This window comes from Larus michahellis, chromosome 1, assembly GCF_964199755.1.
Source record: "Larus michahellis chromosome 1, bLarMic1.1, whole genome shotgun sequence".
Classification (NCBI taxonomy): Eukaryota; Metazoa; Chordata; class Aves; order Charadriiformes; family Laridae; genus Larus; species Larus michahellis.
Window position 1 is genome coordinate 24234236 of NC_133896.1, and position 23224 is coordinate 24257459.

At 35.7% G+C, this 23224-nt stretch overlaps 1 protein-coding gene across 4 annotated transcripts in view; it reads left to right on the top strand.

Moving 5' to 3' along the window:
* Positions 1-23224, top strand: part of POT1 (protection of telomeres 1) — a 96380-nt gene that overhangs the window by 27786 nt on the left and 45370 nt on the right. For all 4 annotated transcript variants that reach the window (XR_012588083.1, XM_074593411.1, XM_074593401.1 and 1 more), the window contains 3 exons: positions 8402-8532; positions 18742-19032; positions 23005-23160. Coding sequence is in view for 3 of the 4 variants with exons in the window: in XM_074593411.1 (XP_074449512.1) it covers positions 8402-8532; positions 18742-19032; positions 23005-23160 (578 nt within the window). In the remaining variant the exon portion in view is untranslated. The remainder of the gene's footprint in view (positions 1-8401; positions 8533-18741; positions 19033-23004; positions 23161-23224) is intronic.

Here is a 23224-nt window from a genome sequence, read left to right on the forward strand (position 1 = left end):
TTGGGAATGAAGAAGTGAAGTTGAGCCTGAGAAAAAGGGGTGGGGGGAAAGGTGTTTTAGTCTTTGTTTCTCACTATCCTACACTATTTTTATTGTCGGTACATTAAATTAATCTTCCCCAAGTCGAGTCTGGTTTGCCCATGATGGTAACTGGTAGGTCATCTCCCTGTTTCTATCTCAACCCATGAGCTTTTCCACCTCATTTTCTCCCTCCTCCTGTTGAGAAATGGGAGTCAGAGAGCGACTAGGTGAGTGCCTGGCACTGTCCAAGTTTTTCAGACTTTCCTCTTCTTTGGGTCATAATAAAATGAGGATAAATGTGGAGAAGTGGTCTTGGAAAACAAGTTTCCTTTGAGGATAATCTCAGGGAATGAAAAATCTCTAGCTTAAAAAGAAGAACAATAGTAACACATAGTATTTATGCTTTCTCAAATGGAAGGACCAAATAGATTCACAAAACTTCTTTTGGGTGGGAGATCTCATCACCAATACTCCTTCCTGCTTGACGTGCCACTAAAATCTGTAAAAGGCTTCATTGTAAAGATACAAGTATAATCTAGAACTATACAGAGCAGAGAACAGTATTTTGGTTTTAATGAAAAAGATTGATAATTTATTTCAATATTGATTTACTCTATTTGGTCTTCTCTGCGCAGGCTGACAAACATCTTTCACTGTAGTGAGTGTCTCAAAATCTTTGTCATGCTGTCTGGTGATTGCTTGCTTATGCTAGTCCTGTTCAAATGCTATCAGTCTTACAATAGCTATGTAGTATATAGATATATAGAATACATATATATATATATATATTTCAGAAATTGGGTGCTCACTGATATTCTCAGCCTGAAATTGTAATAGATTTCTTAGCTATATGTTTATAAGGAACTGAAAAGATTAGCTTTATCTATAATAATTCAGGATATTGCCAGTGGTGAAAGGTACTTTCCTCTTGAAAAATATTGTAGGTTTAAAACTCAGTCTTAAAAGCAAAGAAATAAAACAAACCCCACAAATCTTTTAAAGGTTTTGTTTCCTTTCTTCACATTGCTGGCAACAAAAAGGATAAGAAGGAAATGAATCAAATGTAGAGAGGACTACTTTTATTCTTTGAGTAAATTACAGAAGGGCAGTTCTTGAAGGATCACATGTGGTCTGGATTTGTCATTTGTCCAGCTGCTTTAACAAGACTTTGGAGACCTGGGGACTTAGAATATCTTAATTAGACAAGCATTGATAGCTGGAAATTATTGACAGCCATTCTTTCCAGATATGTAACAATAAAGCTAGGTGCACTGATTATCAAAGTAGTATGTCTCTGAAACAACTAGTACAGATTTTTGCAACTGATTTCTTTGACAAGATAATCACTTCAGTTTCATAAGTAGTAGAATTTAATAGGGAAAATGATGGTTTACTTAACAACTAGTCCTTGCCTAGATGTCATTGAAAACTTCCTAATGTATCTTCCCTGTGTATTTTCAGTTGGTAATATAAAAAAAAACCAGCCCAAACTCAGCAATGTCAGTGGAGATCAGTGACACGATTTGAAAAGCTTCTGATTTATGAAGAGAGTTGTGATTCACTTGCTATTTTATCATTAAAATCTCTAAAGAAGTTTTAATTCATTTGGGCTTTACTGTAAAAATATTCACTACTCAGTTAAATATGTCAATGTTGGGTTTTGGCTTTTTTACGTAACCCAGGGTTATGTCTGCTTGAGAGGGTGCAAAATGCTCAATGATTGCTCTGAATTGCCAAGGCATGAAATGGCTCTTGTCAGAAAATTCTGTAGTTGCATTAGATCTCACACAATTCTGCACTAATGCATTATCTTTCTGACACTGTGTTAATAGAATCATAGCTTTAGGCTGGAAGCATGGGCAGTGGAGCCACAGTGCTTACTCCATATGGGTCTTTATTCACTATATAGATGTGCCCCTAGGTATGAGATATTGCTCCTTCTTCCATGTGTTAAAGTTTAAGGCTGAAGCTTTGCACTCTGTTCCCACTGAAAGCAAGTGGTATCTAATTTAGCCTTGTCAGTTTATATAATCTATAATTAAATGTTCATCGTATCGATTACCATTATCGCATTAGATGAATGTTACAACACCGATGAATGAAATGAGTTTTCAGTATGATTATAAATTATTAGTTATTCCATAGAATGTGGTTTTAACTGAGCATGCTTCAGCTCAGGTTGTGCAGTCAGGAATGTCTGTACATGGAATTTTGTGTTTTGAAAACTGAGTACTTCCAAGAAAGTACTTCAGGTCCTGTTTGGCACAACAGGCTTTCTGTCTGGAAGGTCTGTTGGAAGTGTTTAAAATTACATTCTAGCTTTCCTTCCCCAATAGTTTAAGAGTCTTAGATATTTAAAATTTTTTAACGAAGGTGATTCTCTCCTCTCTTAAGCCCAAGGACATCTCAAGTATTCAGCTTCAGTAAAAACAGTAAATATAGAAGAAAAAAAAAAAGAACCTCTGCCTTTGTAGTGTCCAATTACAGAGATTGTGTGCTTGGCCATGAAAACTTTTGGGACATTACAATGTGACACTACTGCTTCCCCAGCTCTTTCTCTTTCTTTCTGCAGATATTAATCAGTGTTTTCTATAATGCAGGAGAGAATTATGGCAAGAAGAATCCTTGCAGCTAGTAAACAATAAGTCATAAGAGTTATGTCCCATTTTCCTGGGGAAACCCCCACCTAGCTTGTTCTCTTAGTATATTCATATGTCACATATTGAAATAAAGTCTCATTTTAGCCTAACTAGACGTGCATGGGGATGGTAACTGTAAAAATTAATGAAAGGTAGCATTTTCAGAAAGTACGCTTCTAAAAACCTTGCACAGTTCCAGGTCAGCAGTTCTACATGCCCAAAATACAGCTTAAGAACAATAAATCAGATTCTCAAAGGTATTTTGAAGGCCTAAGTTTTATTTTATTTTCATTTTGTATTTGATCTGGTGCCAAATTCATCAAAATTCTTAACCCAGAATTTGTTTAAAACTACGTAGCTGAAAATAAATTACATGTGGGCAACTTGAATGAAAACAGTAAATTTTTAGTAAATAGTAGCAAACCAACTTTAGAGTACAAAGAAAACTAGTCACAGACTGTTGTGGTATCTGATGCTCTGTTTGTGAGGAAGCAGACTCAGGGTTAAATCTGCAGTAGTTTTGTTCTTTAAAATATTGTGTTTTGGTTTGTTTTTTTCCAAATCAGAATATTGAGCATGTATTTAAATTTTGCAGAACAGAATAAAAACTGTTGCAGAGGAGAAGATAGTGATTTAATTTCTGGAGCCTAAAGATGAGAGTAATATTCTTTTACCTTCTGTTCACAGTGGTTTGAGTGTGCTTCTTTTTAAAATACTTGCTGTTTCCTATTATCTAATATTGAAAATAAATAAAAGTTTAAAAAAATTTAAAAAGTAAATGAAAAATTAAACAGTTGGATAAATAGTTAATAGAAAGAAATCTCCAGACAGTTACTTTGATCTACAATTTACAAATGCTGGCATCAAAGCATCTGTTTAGCCAGATGCTTCTGGTAGTTACTGAATGTTTGTATCTCTTAAGTGCATTGCCATGCTAGAAATAACAAGGTGTAGTAAAATATCTTCAGTTTCATTCTTTAGAGGTTTTGTTTTGGGGTTCTGCAGTGTCTGTGTTTGTATGTACATACACACACAGATATATGGGGAGTGTGTGTACATTTGTATTATTTTTCTTCTTATGTTTTGCTGAATATATTGGTAAATTAGCTGGTTCAACTGCTTGGTTTTAGTCCAAAGACACTTGTGTATTGAATGGCCTCAGTAATTCTTGAAAACAGCATTAATGGTTCATGTAGTTTTGAGGAGAGAATAATTTGCTCCAATAATCTCACTCTCTTTTTTGTGTCTATTGAAATATAAGAAACAGAAGGCAATCTCTAATCAGAGTCCTTCATTGCCAATAACATTGTCAACGACCTTTTTATCTCTTTGCAGGGGGAAGTTATTGATCCAGGATAGCGGGTTTTCCACTTAAATGTTAGTCAGGAATAGATACGCGATTGCCCAAAAAGGGATTAGTAATTAGATCAATGATTTCTACCTTAAAAAAAATAGACAAGCATATTTGTTAGAAACTACTGAAGTCCTCGGTAAAACAAAAATAAGCATGTTTAATCAGTAAGTACTGAATGCCTTCCTACAACATCAGTAACTACGAATCTGCAAGGCTTTTGTAGACATTCTGGTTTTCTTACAATGACAGAAAAATAAATTTGTAAGTGAAGCTGTGTGTTTTGGGGGTTTTGTTGGTTTTTTTAATGTATCTTTACACTGTAGAGAGATGCTGACTTTCTGACCATGTTAATGACTGATGTAACAGTCCATAAAAGGTCCAAAATGCTAAAGCATTTATAAAAAGAAAGCTCTAATCTGAAGAATGAACCTAAACCATCATTACAGTGGAAGAAACTTTAACTTTTTAATGACTGTTACAATCGTACAGGGCTACAAAACATTCATGTTTCAAACGTTAAAATCAGGACCTAGAAGCTTGGAGATCAACATTCTCCATGTAGTTAATGTAACCTTTCACTGATCTTGACTTGGTATTTTATTGATTTTAAGATAGTTCTTGCAATAGTCATTAATTCCTTTGCCTAAATTTCTTTTCTAAAAAGCTGCTTCACCATGTAGTTGTGGGTTTTTTTATGGGACGAAATAAAAACCCAAATCATAAGTTAAAGTATTTTTAAAGAACATTAAGGACTAGTCTGAGAGGGTATCAGGAGCATACAAGACAGATGCATCACTGTATTTCCTCTTTAAAACAAACATTGCTTTTATCTCCTTGTTAGCAATTCTGAGGTGTTACAAGCATCCTTACAGATAGCTATCCATTGCTGGTGGTCCCTCGCATGATGTTAAGCTTGAGTGGGAGTACTTGTTCATAATAATTAAGTGTATTAAAAAACCCCATAGGTGCAATTTGGAGTTCTGTGTAGTATCAGCCTAAAACCAATGCTTTTACTGAGTCAATCTAGTATGAAAGTAAAAACTTTCTTTTCTAGTATAAATTTGCTGACATCTATGGTGTTACACTTTTAAGACAGATTATTACAAGTAAAAATTACCAGAGGTAAAATTTCCCTTCTTAAGAGAAGTTATCAGTGGGGTAAATTTATCTAGTAAAGGAAAATTGACACCAATATGTGAACTTCCTTAACTTCCTTTTTTTGGTTTTCTGGGTTTGTTTGGGTTTTTTGGGGTTTTTTGGTAGCTTGGTAACTGAGGGATTTTGCTTCACTGAAAAGTATATTGTGAAAAATCAGACGTTTGAGCAATGACATTTATTATATAGTTTCCTGTAACACTGGGACATTATTTAAATTCAGCAATTCTCTTTAGAGTCTGACTCTCATTATTTGTGCAGAAAAGTGAATTCAATCACTAAACTATAATCCTGCTATGGAAAGCAGAAAGCAACTTTCGCATTCCAGCTGGAGAACGAAAGACAGGTGACTTTATTTTTAACCTTCAAAAAGGACTTGCTGGATGAAAATTTCTTTTAAAATAAAAAATCAGTCTTTATGCTTTGTTCTTGAAGAGCTTAATTTTAATTAGGTTTATTGTAGAAGTGATGTTTTGAGGTCATACTTAAGAATAGAACTCTAAAACTATAGAGACAAAGAACCTATATTATGTATAAGGTGTTTTCTGTCAATATAAAGCAAGTATAATATTTTATACCACTTCAAGCAGGATGATTATTAGTCTTTTGAGCATGCTAATTGCACAGAAAATAGAGGGAGTGTGTTAACTTTTTCCCCCTTAAATAGGCAGCTGCATACGTATGAAGCTAACTAGGTTATAGCATCACAGCATCAAACAGTTTTAATCTGGAATGCTTTTGTTATTTCACTCTCAGTTCCTATGTTGGATTACATCAATGCACTGTAATGTGTTATTCTGTATTCTCAAAGAATTGTAAATCTATGAACCATATGGTTTTTTCTTATTAATTGCTCATTTTGCTCATATCGCTTTGCAGCAGACCTGTTAAGTTAACCTCTAGAATTCATACCCACAGAAATACAGTAGTAAATACTTGCAATTTTGTGTCAGCCCTTGGCTATACTTTATTCATGTCTGTTTATCCTGGCAGAGAATGTCAGATTAGGTGATACATGACACTTGGCCTTGTGCCTTTGGTGGGAGTGTACAAAAGAATACTGCTTAGCAACTTTTGAGCGCAATAGTTAAAAATTTATCATTACTGAGTTTGTGGAAAAATCTTGGTGAGGAAGAAGAGTATCTGTTTTATGGAAATACTACAGATTTTTGTATCTGTAGGAAAACAAGGTTTTTTTTTCTTAGTAAGCCTTCATTGGATTTGTTCTTTCAATACTTCAGTCGCTCAAGTCATGAGATAATTTAAACTTTTAAGTTTAAATCATAGTAAGATTTAAGGGTATATTTGCTGGAAACAGCAAAATATTTCTTTTAAAAGCACAGGCAGTGCACATACAAGCATGTATTTTAATCCAGTCTAATCTATCTGTCTTCATGTTTGGGGAGTCTCTTCACTGAGTTTACATATGATAATTTTCTTCTTTAGACTGCCTTCTTACAGTTTTTATATAATGCAAATCTGATGGTTCTACTAGACTGGTAGTATTGTTTTTTTCAAAGCTGTCTAGGAATTATTTATTTATGTGTCTGTCTTTTTGTAAAAATGCAAGATGCAGATTTTATGCACTTTGTTTTAGCATTATAACATGTTTGTTCAGTTTCCAGGTATGTAAACTCTGGTTTAGTGCCATTATCTCTAACTTGTAGACTTATAGCTAAGGGAAGTTGGGGTTTTTTGTTTGTTTGGATTTTTTGTTTGGTGGTTTATTTTTGGGAGTTAAAAAAATATCTGTCACAAGCAAAACAGATTTGACTTGGGGAATTTAATTAATTGCCAGCTAACATAAACATTTAATAACTGATTCAGATATTAAGAAACAAAGAAGAGAAACATTTAAATGCGTAGGGAAGACACCTTTCCCCCACCTTTTCCCAGGCTGAGCTTCACTCCAGACACCTCTCCTTTCCCCCTTTCTAGTCTCCACTCCCTTCATTACTGCTGCAGGTCACTGTGTCTCTCAGGGGAGCAGATGGTGGCACAGGAGTTTGGGGTCAGTACGTAGCAGTTTCTTTCTGCTGGTATGTGTTGCTTACTCTTTTTTTACTCTGTATGTTCCTTCTTAGTGGTGTCCTCTGCTCCAGTGTGGGTTCCTCCATGGGCTGCAGCCCCTTTGGGGGAGTACCTGCTCTGGCATGGGTTATCCATGAGCCCCAGTCCCTTCATGACCGTACCTGCTGTGGTGTGGGCTTACCAACGGACTACAATCCCTATTTCTAAAAGCCAAAGTTTTGTGTACATAAATGTATTAAGGTTGTCATCAGCTTGTAATTGTATTTGTCATTGTAATTCAGCCCTGAACTGTAAGTTTCAGTAAACGCTATCATAATAAGTATCCAAGACAAAAGCACTGTGTCTTCTTGATTAAAAGCAACTAGGACAAGACATGTGGATGTTTAAGGTTCTAAACATACAGCCAAATTGATATTGGGTGTTTGAAAAGTTCTCAGGCAGCTTAACCAGCTACCATGCTATGAAAGAGCAAGTGTAGTCTCACTCAATTTTATGTTTGTAAAATATCTGAGCACACATGCTTCTGTAAGCTGAAATGGAAACTACAGGTTTCATTTATGGCATCTGCAAATACTGGCCTAATCCAGGCTGGTTTTCTCTGTCATATATCTGTCTTGTTTTGAATTTACTTTTTAGATCATTAATAGAAGTGAAATTCTATTACTGAAGTTTAACTTGAAAAGGGCACATTTCAGATTCCTGCTATACTTCATGACTACTACTGTGTGACTCTATCCTTGCAGTATAGATCCTGCGTATTTTGTTGAAGTGAAAAATAAGTAACTTATGCTTTAATTTGCTTTTAGATCTTGTAGAACTCATTACCTCTGCAGAAGACAGTGCAAAAATAAATCTTTGAAAAGGGTTGTACAAGATTGTACGTATCCTTCTCATTTTATAGAGGAAGTAACTGAAACCTGAAAATATAGCATACCTGCTGCAGACAGAAGAAAAAGGTTTGTGTGTTCCTGGCTCACAGACCTCTGTTTGGTCACCCCTTTCATTTTCAGTTATTTGAGCTAATTATCAGCAAGATGGGACACACTTCAGTTGTTATGCTACTGTAGCTAAATTGACTTTGGAAGAGTTAGATAATGGCAGAAAAAAATTGGCCATATGGTTGTTCATCTCAAGTTCAATATCTGTATATTAATAACTCCATAATGCCTATTACTCATTCAAACACTTTTATATTTTACAGATTATTGCTCAGTTGTAACACTTGTGGACCCATCAAATGTCAAGTTAACGTGCACTCTTTTTAATGGAAATCTAGATTCCCTACCAAAAATTTACAAAGTTGGAGATATTGTTCGATTTCATAGAATAAAGGTATGTACTAGAATGTGGCAGGGTTACGTGCTTGCTTTTTTGCAGTGAGAGGATTGTAGGAATCATTTAATTCTTCATGTGCTGAAATTAACACTTGGAGACATTGGATAAAGCAACTGAGTGATAAAACAACTGTGGTTGTGCTATGGACCAAAACTGGAAATAAACTATCAAATTTTTTAAACATCAGAGCACTGAGCTGATACCTCTCTTTAAAATGTGTTAGATGTTGTTGTGACAACTTCAGAACATCATTCTTTTTTTTGAATATTTGTTAAACTAGTTGGCAAAAATCATGTGGTAATACTTCTAGGTGAACAGAATTTAACTGACGTAAGTGTGCACAATTTATTCCTCTTCAAATTAATAGAATTGAGGGATTACTTCAGAGCTTCTGTTGTGGAGCAGTTTAGATCTGCTGGAGAGTTACTCAAATGTAATCTATCTGGGGTTGTTAGTGTGCAACATGCTCTAGCTGCTTCTTTGATGTTTATCCTGGCTTACCCTGTATTTATCTGTATCAAAGGCCATGAAGGACTCAGTATTTATAGCTTTGGTACTGCTTCGGCTGGGTGTTTTTCTTATGCCTGCTGCAACTCTATAGGGAAGAGGAACCACACTACTGAGACTGAACAGAAGTCCTGTAATGCTAGACTGTACTTAAAGAGGTGCAGAATAGTACCAAAGGTTTGTTTTTACCATGTTACATATTAATTTGCAAGATAATCATATATAATTATATAATTTAATTTTGCTTAAGATAATTGTAGCAAAAATGAGTAAATGTCCTGAAAGAGGCCAGTTAAAAAAAAAACAGTTTGCATATTAGAACATTCTTGAGAAATCTAGGAAACTTAGGATTGTACAAAAGAATGATGAAAGAGACAAAGGTCAGTAGTACTAAGCATGTATGGTTTGATATGCTGTAGCAGGAGAACAAAGAAAAATAACCCAACATGACAATAAATGCAAAAAGTGGTAAGATTTATACAGTAATTGAGATTTGTGTCACTGAGATTCAGAAACAATTTGTTATTCATGTATATTATATATACATTATAAATACTTACAACTGAGACAGAAATTAGCTAGCCTATTCTGAATTAATATAAAGCTTCCTTAAGGTCATCTTTATGTATAATTAGAATTAGTAGTATTTAGATTTTGAAGCTTGTGTTGCTAATCAGTACCTGAGATGTGTTGTTAGTCTTGGATGTTCATCGATTTGACTTCGAATGGGAAAGTCTTATCCTATATTTTAAGTTCTCTCTGAATTCAGTATGGGTGAGTGTTACACAGATATACTAATTTCTGAAATTCAGTGGAGGTAGAAACATGTTTACTGCTTCTGAAATCAAAATACATATTACATAATATATGTGTGAAAAAAGAGAAGGTACAAAGGAGCTTGATTAAAAGAAAAGAACTGAAAAGTTGTATGTCTGTGGTAGGTTAATAGTGGATTTTTTTGAGACATGGGAAGTACAGGTTAAAAAACAAAACAAGACCACTTTCAGAGAAGTTATGCATGCACCCTCTTTTATGCAAATCTAATAGTGTCTTAGCTGCGTTATTTACCTTTAATATAAACCTACTGATACAGTACATGTAAGGAACCTCACCATTCTCAAATTTTTGAGGAGATCATTCTAAAATCCTTATCAACTAGTACTTCGTAATTCTCCAAGATGATGTTTCAGTATTTAAAGATAGGGTCTGTTAATTCCATCCCCTGTCCTGATTTGAGAGAGAACAGGACCAATTTTGTTTTCAGTAATTTTACTTTTCAGTTAAGTCTCTTCTAAATAACGGCAGTCTCTGAAATTAATGGCATATTTTTCAGACAGTGTCTGCTTCCAGAGTGATAAGGTCTGATGGTTATAGTTAATACCAAGGAACGGTATGTGGAGAGGCTCTGGCTTATACTTATTGCTATAACAGCCAAGGTCAGCTGACTTTGTTATGTACCAAGTTGTAAGGTCGGAAGCAGAAGAGTGTAAAGGGGTCCCACCTGTGGGGAGGAGCGGACAGGACAGGTGACCCAAAACTGACCAACAGGGTATTCCATCCCATCTGCCTCAGGTTCAGTATAAAGATGAGGGATCAAAGGGGTTAACTCTTCTTCTTCAATGGCCAGCATCTGAGGGGGACTCTATCTGCCTTTGATCCTGATCACGCATTCTGGTATCCAGCTCCCATCCATCACTGAGTCCAGTCTGGGACTTTCCCAGTGCCTGCCAGCGATGTGATCATCATTCTGGGAGCTTGATACTGGTTTTGTATATATTGTATATATTTAATTAGTTATAGATAGTATTATCTTTCATTATTAATATTTCATTAGAGTGGTTTTAGTTTTTTTTCCAACCCATAAGTGTCTCTCCCTTATTCTCTCTTCCTTGTCTTCTAGGCAGGGAGAGAGAGGTTAAAGAGAGCATCTGTTGTTCGTTCAGTGGCCAGCTCAGCCTAAACCAGACACCCCCACTTACACTGTTTTTTTTTCAATCACAGCTGAGCTGTTTTAAGTGTTTTCCAGCCCTAATCCATATCTCCTCAGATGTACAAGCTGACAGCTTGTTTAATTGCTTTCTAACTTGGAAAGATTTGGAGTCACTTAGTTGTCTTTTTCTGCATGGCGATGTTTTGACTGCGCCAGACTAACAAGGAGTTACTTTGGATATTTTCTTACCTGATCTGAGCAGGTAAAAATCTGACAGAGAAGCCTGGTGCCAGCTGCTGGGAGTGAAGTGGGAGAGGTGTGACCTACAACCTACAACCAGTGTAGTATGTGTGATTGCTGTGCAACATAGTTTTCAATTCAAAAAAGAAATCAACTAATTAGAGTTCTAATTGCACTGTCTGCAGTTCTTCCTTCACTCTCCTCCTTTTGTCTTCAGGCCTTATCACCTTCTCTTAGCTTGCTTCATAGAAAGCAGTAGAGGGTAGCAGAGACCGTAGTCTGTAGAGCTCTGCTTACCAATGAAGACAGATATACGTAGTCCTTACAGCGTGTGTTCACATTTCCATGTCCCAGATATGTTTTTGAGAGACTTCCAAGAAGTTGACATTGATAGCAAACACATTTTAAAAATGACTGCTCCCTGATATGCTCTCGGCTGCTAATAAGTAACTTCTCCTCCTAGTAATGTTACTTGAAATAAAAGCCCTCAAAACCAAAAGTAGTTTAGAGAGGAGATATTGCTTTATTTGACGTCGGTTGCTAGGGGGAAAACCCACAAATCTAGCACACTTTACTGGGGATATTCACCCATTATTTATACACAAAATATTCTCATAGTTCCACCTACCTAATACATAACTCCACCTAGGCTTACATATCCATTAGGATGACCAAATAGCCTTTTTGCACATGCGTATCAAATTTTGCTGCGTCGGAAAAACACTTCTGCGCAAGCGTGAGTGTCTTGGTGGTCGTTTGGGTAAGGAGACCCTTCATCACATTATCCTTTTAAGGTATTGAGTCATCTCAGGACAGTAAAAGTTTGCTGTAAGTTTGCCAACTTCTTGAAGATAAGAAGGATGGTCTTTGAAGTAGCCATAACTCTATCCCAATTGGTATAGGGGTACATATTTCACGTGTAGAAGAACCTTGAAGTGATTAACTACTTCTGGTTGTCTCCTCATTATCACTATCTGTAACATCAGCTCAGTGACAAACTATTTTTACACAGTAAGAAGGTTAGTAAGAAACAACTATTTTAGAAAAAAAAGCAGAGGCCTGTCTTTGGTAACAGTAACATAGGTGTTGGAAAGGTCTGGTGATTCAGAGCTAATAAGAACTTAATGGAGAGGATTCTGTTGGGATTACTCTGGGTAGAGAATCATTTTATTTGCTCAGTATGTGTTGCAGAGAATGAAAATTTTAAGTGTCTTAGTAACTGAATTGAAAGATTATCCAGTCTTAATTACATGTCTGTTAATATTTCTTGAAGTGCATTTTTATGACTTCTTATGATGTTTTCTCATAAATTATAGTACTTAGTGGATTGCAGCACTGTATTTGGGCCTTCAAGCACAGTCAGTGCTCTGCAGAGAAGACTGTGTAGGAAATCCCCCCACCCCCCAACATAAAAGTTAGGCCTGTGATGTAATTTTCTGGGCTCCCTCTGTCTTTATGGCCAAGAAGCAGTTGTCTCAAGGGGAGTTTTCTTGGAACTTTTTTTTATGGTTCACTGTTGTCCTGGTTCCGTCAGGGATAGGGTTAATTCTCCCCAGGCTCTGGCAGGGACAGAGGTATTCCATCTGGTGTCTGAGCCTGCCCACTCTGGGCTGCCGGGGGAGGGGGGCAGGAAGTCGCTGCTTAGAGCGGGCTGGGGCATCCTGGTCTGGTTGGTGAGCAGCGGTTCTGGTTCCGTAATTATATTTGTATATTCCTCTGTCCGTGTTATTGTTGTTGTTTTCTTGTTCCTTCTGCTGTTCTGTTAAATTGCCTTTGTCTCAACCCATGAGTTTTGCCTTTTTCTTCTGATTCTTTCCCATATAGGGAAAACTCAAGAGAGCGGCACGTGGTTCTTTGTTGCCATCTGAGGCCAAACCACAACTGTGGATGTTCTTAATATCTTAGACTAATGCCTAATATTAAAGCCATTAAAGAGAGGGAAGACGCAACCCGCTGGTACTTACTAAATCTGCAGTATCTTATCCTCACTTGACTTGGGAGTTTTGGCGTATGCTCTGCCTTTCTTGTATTACTCAAACTTTGCCATGACAACAGAACTGTTAATTTCCTCATTATTTTTTTTCTAGTATTCCTTACTACCTCTGAGTGATTCACAAACAAGAATTTATTTCCTCCCTCCCAGTGAAATGAATTGGTATTTGATTTACATTTTAACGTTTGGGAATTGGAGAAAAACGAAGCATGTTCTTATTTAGGTGTTCATTTTGTTCAGCATACTCTAGTTGTCTGATACAATCACGGTCTAGGATGTGTTTTGGAGGGTCTTTTTCCAGAATACATAGCATTATAGAGCTGTGTCACTCACGTGGAATACTTGGAGGATGAAGACCAAAGGAACAACGTCTCATTCTAGACCTTACTTATATGACTTCCTCAGCATAACTCAATCTCTGTAGCAATTACAAAGCATTAATTCTCTAGCTTTTTGTCACAGTAATCTTGACATTATTCTCCTCTCTCACTTTCATGCCTTGACTTCTTCGTACATAGGCTCCAGTTGCTGGGGTGTTTCCATGTTTTAAAAGCTCTGTGGTTCAGTTCAGACAGGTCTGAAACCCACGCTGTCTTGGACCAGTGGCTCTTAGATGCCATTCTATTCTGTGTTGGGTAGCTGTGCAGTCAAAAATAGAAAAGAAAGAACCCAAGGAAATAAGCTGGATACCTAAGTGAACTAATTTTTTGTCTTGACACAATGGAAAACCTATATTTTATTCGTTTGTGTTTTTCCATCAAGTCTCTGCTCCAGCTATTCTAGACCATTTTTGAAGTTAAAGGGCAGTCATCTGTCTCTAAAACTTTGTGATGCTGAGTGAATGGGGAGAATTGAAGAGCATCCCTTTGTGACTTGGAACCCCCATCCCCTAGCATAAGGTAAATTTTTTTATCCATTTTCTAGAAAGAAATCCTTTTTCATAGCCATCATGTATAAGAACAAATCAGAAGAGTTTGTGGTTAGTATATTTTGTTCCTTTTTTTGCACATATCCCAAGTTTCTGTCTTGGCTTTTGGTGGAGTTTCACTTGAAATATAATCCATGTGTAGGCATTTTTCCCAAATTCCTACAGATCTTTTTAAACATTCAGTACATTCAAAATATATAGTAATCTGTGCTGGGGAACTTTATGGATCTAGCAATAGTAGGTCTTAGTATGGCAAAGGGAGTGTTTCCAAGGATAGTAGTTGACTAAAAGAAGTGCATTATTTAAAGAGTTTGCCTGGGGAGGTTCTGGAATCATATGCCTGGAATTTTTCAAGGCTCAACCAGCCAAAGCCTGGTGTGACACAGTGCTAACAACGGCCCTGACCTGACGATGAGGTGGGACTTCATGATATCCTGAGGTCCCTGCCAACCAAAATTGCTGTAGTTCTGTGACTGGGCCATACCCTTCTAGTACTTGGACAGTATCCCTTTTCAGTGCAGTCATCTGTAACTCTGTCTCTACCTTCATAATATTCAGATCAGATTCTCTGTTTGAGAAGGAGGAGATTTTTTGGTCACTGCTTATTTGCATAAGGTATCTTGCTTCTATGTCAACTGAACCCTGTTTGGGTCACACAGAGTGGCATGTGGTTGTATGCATGTGTTTAATTGAGGGGAATACATTGTTCACCACAGTAACTACAATTCTCACAGATACATTGCCTGTAGACAATTTTGAACTCTTCACTAGGATCTCACATATACTACATTTCTGCAGTTAAGGGAAGACTGGGTAGCAGCATGTGAACATTGATCTTCTACTATTTTGTTGCCAACCATGAATCACAGAGATCATAAGTTTTTGACTTCTGGTTTGGTAAAAGATACCTTACAATGATGTCTTGAGCTGAACGTATACTCAAATTGGAATAGAAGTTTGGACAGTGCTTTTTACATGGTGCAATAATTCAAATAAAAAAAATCACCAAACCACAACACAACTTGATGTCTTGAAATAACTTTATATGTATAAGTAATAATCAGGTTTTAAGCTTAATGTACTCCTGTTTCAAAATATTATCTTGAATCCTGCTATTTCCACAAATCAATAGCTAATTTTTTTTTAGGAAATCTTCATTCTTAGTATGAGAGCACGTACATTACCTTAGCATATATTGGTTTACAAGGCATTTTTTTGGTACGCTAAGACGATCTGTGACTGCAGTGGTTTTGTAATAGTCCTTTGCTTCTGCAATTTAGCAGTCAGTTTTGATGGAAAACTACCTTGGAGATGCTATTATTCCAGCATACCCTACTTACTATCGCACTTTTCTCTTCCATTGCGTGAAGCGGGTAACACCAGCTTCTGTTAAAAAAAAAATTAATAATGAATTCAGGTGGTTTAGGTTACTGTAAATCTATTTATAAATATTTCAAGATCAGCTTCTTCTCACTGAGCGTATTCAGGATAGAGTTGTACCCCATAGAAATCACTAGAGTTTATTGTCCATGCAGTCTGTTGAGGTGACATTTCTTTTGTTCTTTAGTTTATAAAAACTATGCCAAAGACTCCTGCAGGAATTTACTTGCTTGCTTAGAACAAGACAAATACATGCTTTCTGCTCTGTTTTTGTTTAGCTACCATTATTTATTGAATTTATTTAAAATTCTCAGGGAATTTTTTAAATGGTAGCCATCTGCCCTGCTTACCCATCCTTTCCCCCCACCGATTCTTTTTAAAATTCCAAAAGGCCCCTAGAAATGACACAAAAATCTACTGAGGGGGAACTGTCATGTATACAAAAATCTCAGATTAGCTCTTTTCCCTAAATGTAATCCAATTTCAAAATCATTTGTGTGAAGAAAATATAATTAGTTCACAGTATCACTGTTTAACTTGGTCTGAGATCTACTTAGAGAGCCATAACGAAATGACATTTGCCCATGGATTTTGTTCATTTTACGCTCCAGTGATTCCTTATCACTTTAGCAATGATTTGTTTTTAAAGGACAAGCCCAGAGAATTTCTGTTGGCCGTCATTTGTTCTGTTGGTCTGACATAAATAATTTTCCAGCTATGAAATATTTTGTTCTGTAACACATTCTACATTTACTTTTCCTGTTTGTTCTGCTGTTTGCTAAATAATGTTGTTGAATGCTGTTTACCTATGAGACCACTCAGTGGCTTCTCCACATACCTATGCCTAAGGACGTTTGATTTTGCTTCAAGATCATCCATTGGTAATTTTCTTTTCATGATACTTGAGGTTTACCTTCTCATGTATTTTGTTGCTTTTGTTATTTTATATCTGCCTTTCCCTACATTAAGGATGACTTTAAATCCACTAAATGAGGGTACTAGGAGATGTCAGAAATACAGTATGCTCAAGCACAGCCTCATAAGTGCTCAAAACATGACGTAAAGGATTTGGGAAATGGAGAAAATAGTCCATGGTGAAATATTAGTGGAAACCCAGGGACACAAAGTAGTTTCTTGAACTGCTTTCCTGGAAGATTTAGAGCCTTCATAAATAGGCTAGAGGTCTAGGACAGAATTTTTAGCAAGAAAGAAGTCAAGGTATTTTGATGATGATTTAAAAGAATTAGTGAAGAAGTAAGTAGGTAAATTGGAAATCAGAACACTTTGAGGAACATTTGACATGTCAGACAAGATACTTAAAAACATGCTTGAAATATCTTTTGATAGCGGATGAATGAGCAAAGTGATGAAAGAGACTTTTCCTCCCCTCTGGATGTTATCTATTTTGAGAAGGTATGGAATATGATGCCGGTGGCAGCAACTAAAGTAAATCTGTGTATTGGATAATGTCTTAGTGTTATAGTGGAACTTTTTTTTCCATATCATGGGTAATGGGCACGAGTTGATTATGAAACTATGTATTCTCCTGATTTATTTATTTATAATATTTATTATTATTTATTATTGGGGCTCTTCAACCTGGAGAAGAGAAGGCTCCGGGGAGACCTTATAGCAGCCTTCCAGTACCTAAAGGGGACTTACAGGAAGCATGGGGAGGGACTCTTTATCAGGGAGTGTAATGATAGGACAAGGGGTAATGGTTTCAAACTGAAGGGGGGTAGATTTAGATTGGATGCTAGGAAGAAATTCTTTACTGTGAGGGTGGTGAGGCACTGGAACAGGTTGCCCAGGGAGGCTGTGGATGCCCCATCCCTGGAATTGTTCAAGACCGGGTTTGGATGAGGCTTTGAGCAACCTGATCTAGTGGGAGGTGTCCCTGCCCATGGCAGGGGGATTGGAACTAGATGATCTTTAAGGTCCCTTCCAACCCAAACCATTCTATGATTCTATGATTCATTGGCCTCTCTTATGTTATTAAGATCTAAACCTAAAGGTTAAAAGACTAAAGGTTTTCAGTGTTACAGTGAAGAAAAACTACATCATGAATTGATGTTCTGGAGAATGCTTAAGTAAAGGAAAGTTTATCCTAGAGATGATCCTTAATGCATTTATACTTTATGTCAAAGTAGCAGGGATTAAAGGAGTTTCTGTCACCAAGATTAAACTGCTTTGTTTATGAATTTCCAAGGAATACTTGATTGGTGTGCTTTTCAAATTTCAGTGTTGTTATAAAATTTAGGCCTAAATCACTGGCGGTGTTCGGGTAAAAAATGTTGCTATTTAGGACTTCTGTCACGTCTTTCAGATTCTGCAATTTTAAATCAGTAGGATTTTCAACCATTTGAAAATTGAGCACTGGGAATCCTAAACTATATTGTCTCCAAATGCTGTATTCAGAAGTCTTGTTGCTTTTTTGGTAGGCATATTTTAATTAAAAATGGATGGATCAAAACAGGCAGTTTGAGATTTCTGGATAATGAGTCATGCAGTGCTTTGATATATATAAAAAGGTGCAGGGAACAATAAGACCAGACTAGATCCTTGAAGGAATGCTTCAGACATTGAACACTGTGTTTTATATGGTAGCACATACATAGCTAAATCAGCAGGATACAGGGAACCTGCCATTTGCAGGGCAGTAGACATAAGAGTAATTGTGAAAGCTGTGTTCATAGTTCAAGGGGTGAAAGCTGGTCACTGTTTACTTTATAGAAAAAAAAAAAAATAGCTCCTAGAACTGATGTTTTCTTTTTCAGTTTCTTAGTATCAGGAAATGGGGCTATTGCAAGAGGCAGGAAACAGGAGTCTGTAATACCTTTGCTCCACCATCGCTCTGCTCTGTGACCCCTAAAAATGACTTTCTCTTGTGCCTCAGTTTCCCCATTTATAAAAGCAATCCTGATGTGTTCCCCACACAAACATTTTGAGATTTGTGAATAAAATACTTTGCACCAATGACGTATATTTACAGGTAGGTATTAGTCTGCCTCTTTAAAAAATGTTTGTGTTAGATTCTTTTTTGCTTATTCACTTTGTTTCCTTGTTAATGTTAATTTCCTAATTTTGTTTTTGTTTTGACTCCATTCTAATAGCACTAGGAACAAAAATAATCAATGGTTTATTCTTCATGGGCATGATAAAACAGAAATGTATGTATATTTCGATGCAGTGCAACCATTTATTTTTTTTCTTCATATTTTGTTACAGGTCAGGGAATACAATGGACAGATGCAAGGAATTACCAGTGCGGGATTTGCATCCTTGACATTTGATGGAACTGTAGGAGCGCCAGTAGTTCCTCGAACCTCTAGCAAAGTGTACACTTTCATGGATGAAGAACAGAAAACAATAGAAGAATTACGTGTTTGGGCAGCCAGTAATCTTTCCATCTCTGGACCAGGAGCAAAATTGTCTGGTGTTCAGCCAATGCTGTACTTTGACCTCACTTGCCAGCTGGTGGGAAAAGCAAAAGTGGATGGATCTTCTTTTCTTCTAAAGGTAGATTTATTTTTTTTAAAATAATTTTATTTATTTATTTATTAAGACATTGTGATTCAGTTTTCAATAAAACCGGCATATTCATCGATTTAAATAATGTTATACATGTGTAATAATGTAATGTTATAATGTAATACATATTTTGAGGTTAAGCAAGTTTATGATCCTTGACCATTTTATTTCGATGAAAACAAAACAGAAATCCCAGTTCTCTTTAAAGTTCAGAGAGCTTTTGTAAGATGGCATTGGTATGGATCATCTTTTCACAAACATTTGTAGTTAAATACTGACAATATTTCTCAACTTTAAGAAATCTTGTAGTTTTAAATTTTGACCTTGTTTTCTAGTTAGAAGCAATTATTGCTAATTTTTCTACATCTGCTGGTTATAATTAATGCAGTAAGTAGCACTATTTGGAAAATGAATGAATGGATTATGTTATCTGTCTTGATGGATTTTAAGTAGCTTCTTTTAGTTATATAGTGATACATAAGCGCTTTTGGGATCAGGGCTTACTAAAAGTACAAAATGCAAAGTGCCATGTGACAGGAGAGTACTTTCCAAAGGTGATCCTTAACATCAGCTAAATAAAATGGAGGTCTGCATAATTATACTTTTTTAGCTCCAGATGTTTGAATCATGCTATTCTGAAACTCCTCTGTATTTCTTTTTCTAAGTTGGTGGTTAAAATGTGAGTGATAAACAGACTGTTATTTTTTATTTTATGACTTCCTAAAATTGGTCTTACTGTATTAAGCTGTATTGTAACAACATTTAGAAACAACACACTGCATTATTACTTCATTAAAGCAGCAAAGATTTTTCTGGTGCAGAACAATACATGCACTACACAGAAACAAACCTGAAGTGTCGTCCTATAATATGCTTTGCAGCTGTTACAAATACTTTCATTTAATTATCCCTTGCGAAATAGATGTCAAATGAGACCCAGAAAAATTTCAGAACTTTGTGGACTGTAAGAAGACTGTTCATTAAGAAGTATATGTTCAGCATTGAAGGACCCTTTACAAGGACAGAGACAAGTGCTTTCTTATATTTCTTTACACGCTTTTCTGTGTTTTAAGATCTGAAGTTGATTTTGTCAGTTTTGTATAGTGAAGATAATGACTTGGAGGGAGGAAACTTAGCATAGATTTGGGAAGGTAAAAGTTTGAAATCGAATAACAGTGGATCAATTTTTCTGGTATGTAATTCCTTTGACAGTATTTTTTTAGTAGTATAAAATATTAAATACTTAAATCTGTATTAAAATACATCAGAGAAGCTTAAAAATGGTAAATTAACATTGGTATGTTGTTGCTAATTTCCTCCAATTTTCAAGCAGGGCAAAATCCCTTTCTCATCAAATGTTGGTCATGATAGAAGAGAAGCCTTTTTAAAAAATTGTAGAGATCTCTCTGATTATTTTGTTTATTCGCTAAACAAACAAACAAACAAACCCCCAACATTCAATACTAGCTCAAATGGAGTGATCATTAAATATTATTATTATATTATTGTGGTTATAAATTTTATAATGATGATTTAAAATTATCATGTCATTCCAAGTATATCAGTTATATTAGTGGTTGATTATAGTATAAAATATAATTATTATTTTAAGCATTGAGCTCATGTAGCTAGTGAGGATTGCTTCAAAGACAGCTAAAATGAATTTCAGTGATTTTGTGCATCACCCATAGCACAACTTTTAATATTACACTTGATAAATTAATTGGGATATGCACAGCGCCTGAGGCTCACATGGCATAAAGACAATATCGCTAACTTGTTAGTGCTTACCTTTTTCTGAGAATTTTGTTATTCAAAGTGTTGGAGACTAAAAAACTCACAGTATACTATAAATTATTCTGTTATTTATGCCTTTCATGAGAGTTTTCCTATTATTCTTTTATTGCCTTCTGTCTGTCAGTTAATTTTTCTATTAAGCTATGTCATACAATTAGCACAGTCTGCTGAAGAGAAACAGGTTTCATTGTGTCTTTCGCATTTCAGTGTTTTGCTGACCGTGGTAATCAAAGATTGTCACTAATTATTCCTTATTTCCAGTCGTTCATGACTAGTAATGGAACCATTTGCTGTTTCTTATCCAGAATTAATTTAATCAGTGTTGGCTGTTTGACTAGAGTTGTTTTTTTGAAACCAGGACTTCTGGGTTTTCATCCATAATTTGAGTAAAGTGAAGCTGGCAAGCTCCTGAGGTAGCGAGCTTGATCTGTTTTCATATTTGTGCAGTAAAAGACAAAACCAACTCCTTTTCTAAGGATTTTTTTTTTCTTGTAAAGAAAGCTTACTGGCTTACAAATTCCTCTAAAAGGTACCCTTATGCTAGCCCTGTTAGTTTCTCTGGTGAAGGACGTTTTGAAGCTAAGTAGTCATCCTTGTATCTGACAGGTAGCATTCAGGTTATTTCAATCTGTTTGTCAGTTCCATCTCCTAAGTGTAGAACTACTACAGTGTCCCAAGTAAAGCCAGTTGAAAAATAATGGGAAACTCAACAAACTTCAGGTTCTTTATTTTGTCAAAGTGACTAAATTCATAATATATATGCACTAAATCGGTGTTCCTCAAGCTCAGTTCTGGAAAAGGTTTGATAATTCAAGCAATCAGTTCAACCTCTCTTTCAAAGGTAGTTTGAAGTATTTCATGATACAGGATCAGAAGGTAATAGGCTTTTTTTTTTTTTTAATCTGTGGCAGCACGTCCCATCTCATTATCTGGGTCCTTCAGAATACACTCTCATTTGGGAACATTAATTTGATGTTATGGGTCATGTTCACTGTGAACAGTTTTCCCTTTTATCTCTTGATTTTGGATGAGTATTTCAGCCATGAGTTATTCTCAGTGTATTTACACATGGCTTTGCTGATTCTTGGATCTTTTCCTGTGGGTCCTTTGATCCACAGCAGTTAACCATAAGGGGTAGAAACCCTTTAAAAATTAAGCTTTGGTGATTTTTTTTTTTCTCCCCCTCTGCAGCGCCTACCTCATGGGACAAAATGCCTTGGCATCACAAAATAACAGAAAACTAGCTTTTGTTGAACCTATATGCTTGAAATCCTATCAAATGCAGCATTTCAGTCTTACAGTCCAAATGCCTCTAAATTTTTCTTTTTCTGTGCCAGTATTTCAGACCATTATTTCTGTTGTTTTTGAGAAGAGTGTATCTTCAGGAACTCAGGAAACCGTAGTTTACAGAATATATCGTGAGCAGCTATCACTGTATCACTGAAATTTTATTGTTTTATTTAAGTAGTAAATCAAGTAAGATTTTGGTTCTGAAGTGGTAAATCTGTTGGTAATCTTACTTTTTCAAAATTACTTTGATAGCTTAAAAATATCTCTATTGATATTTCAATACATAAGTGTACCAAGAACTTACCTTTAGCCAAAAAAAATTTAGAATCCTCATTATTTGTTAAATACTGATGTTTTTCTAATGTGTTCTAGATAACTAACAGTGTGTACTGATGTAGAAGACCATCAGTAATTAAGGGAGTATATCAGTCTTCACATACTGTAGCTGGAGTAGTTAAAAAAAAAACCTATAGCAGGATTAAAATATTAAATATAGACAGTTCTGCATATGGTGAATTTTAACTGCTGGAATATGGTGAATTTTAACAGTTGACGTTTTGCTGGTGCTGATTTTTTTTTTTTTAATATTAACAAATCACAGGTCTTAACACTTGATCATATTCTCTATAGAGGTTATTTTATACTCTCTGGGTAATAATAATAATATTAATAATGGGTAATAATAATAATAATTAAAAAATCCCATGAAAACTAACTTAGATAATTTAAGGACTTTAAGACTGAGACTCCAATTAAGATTTCTTATTGTTATCAATTTTTAATCAAACAACAAATTTGTTTAAAAAAAAAAAAGTTATTTAAAATCTCAATCTAAGGTATTGAGCGTATTGAAGTAGTTCATTTCCATTGCAGGTATGGGATGGCACAAAATGTCCCTACCCAACATGGAAGGTGCCTGTGGAAGCAAGAGACCTGGAAGGAGAAAAAGTTGTTCTTCATCAGCTGCGAAATCTAACGGTGGACATTCTAGTCTATGATAACCATGTACAGCTGGCAAAATCACTTAAGGTAATGCACATTTTCGTATTTCTAATTCTCATTTTGTAGCCTATTTTCTGCTTAGAACTCAACT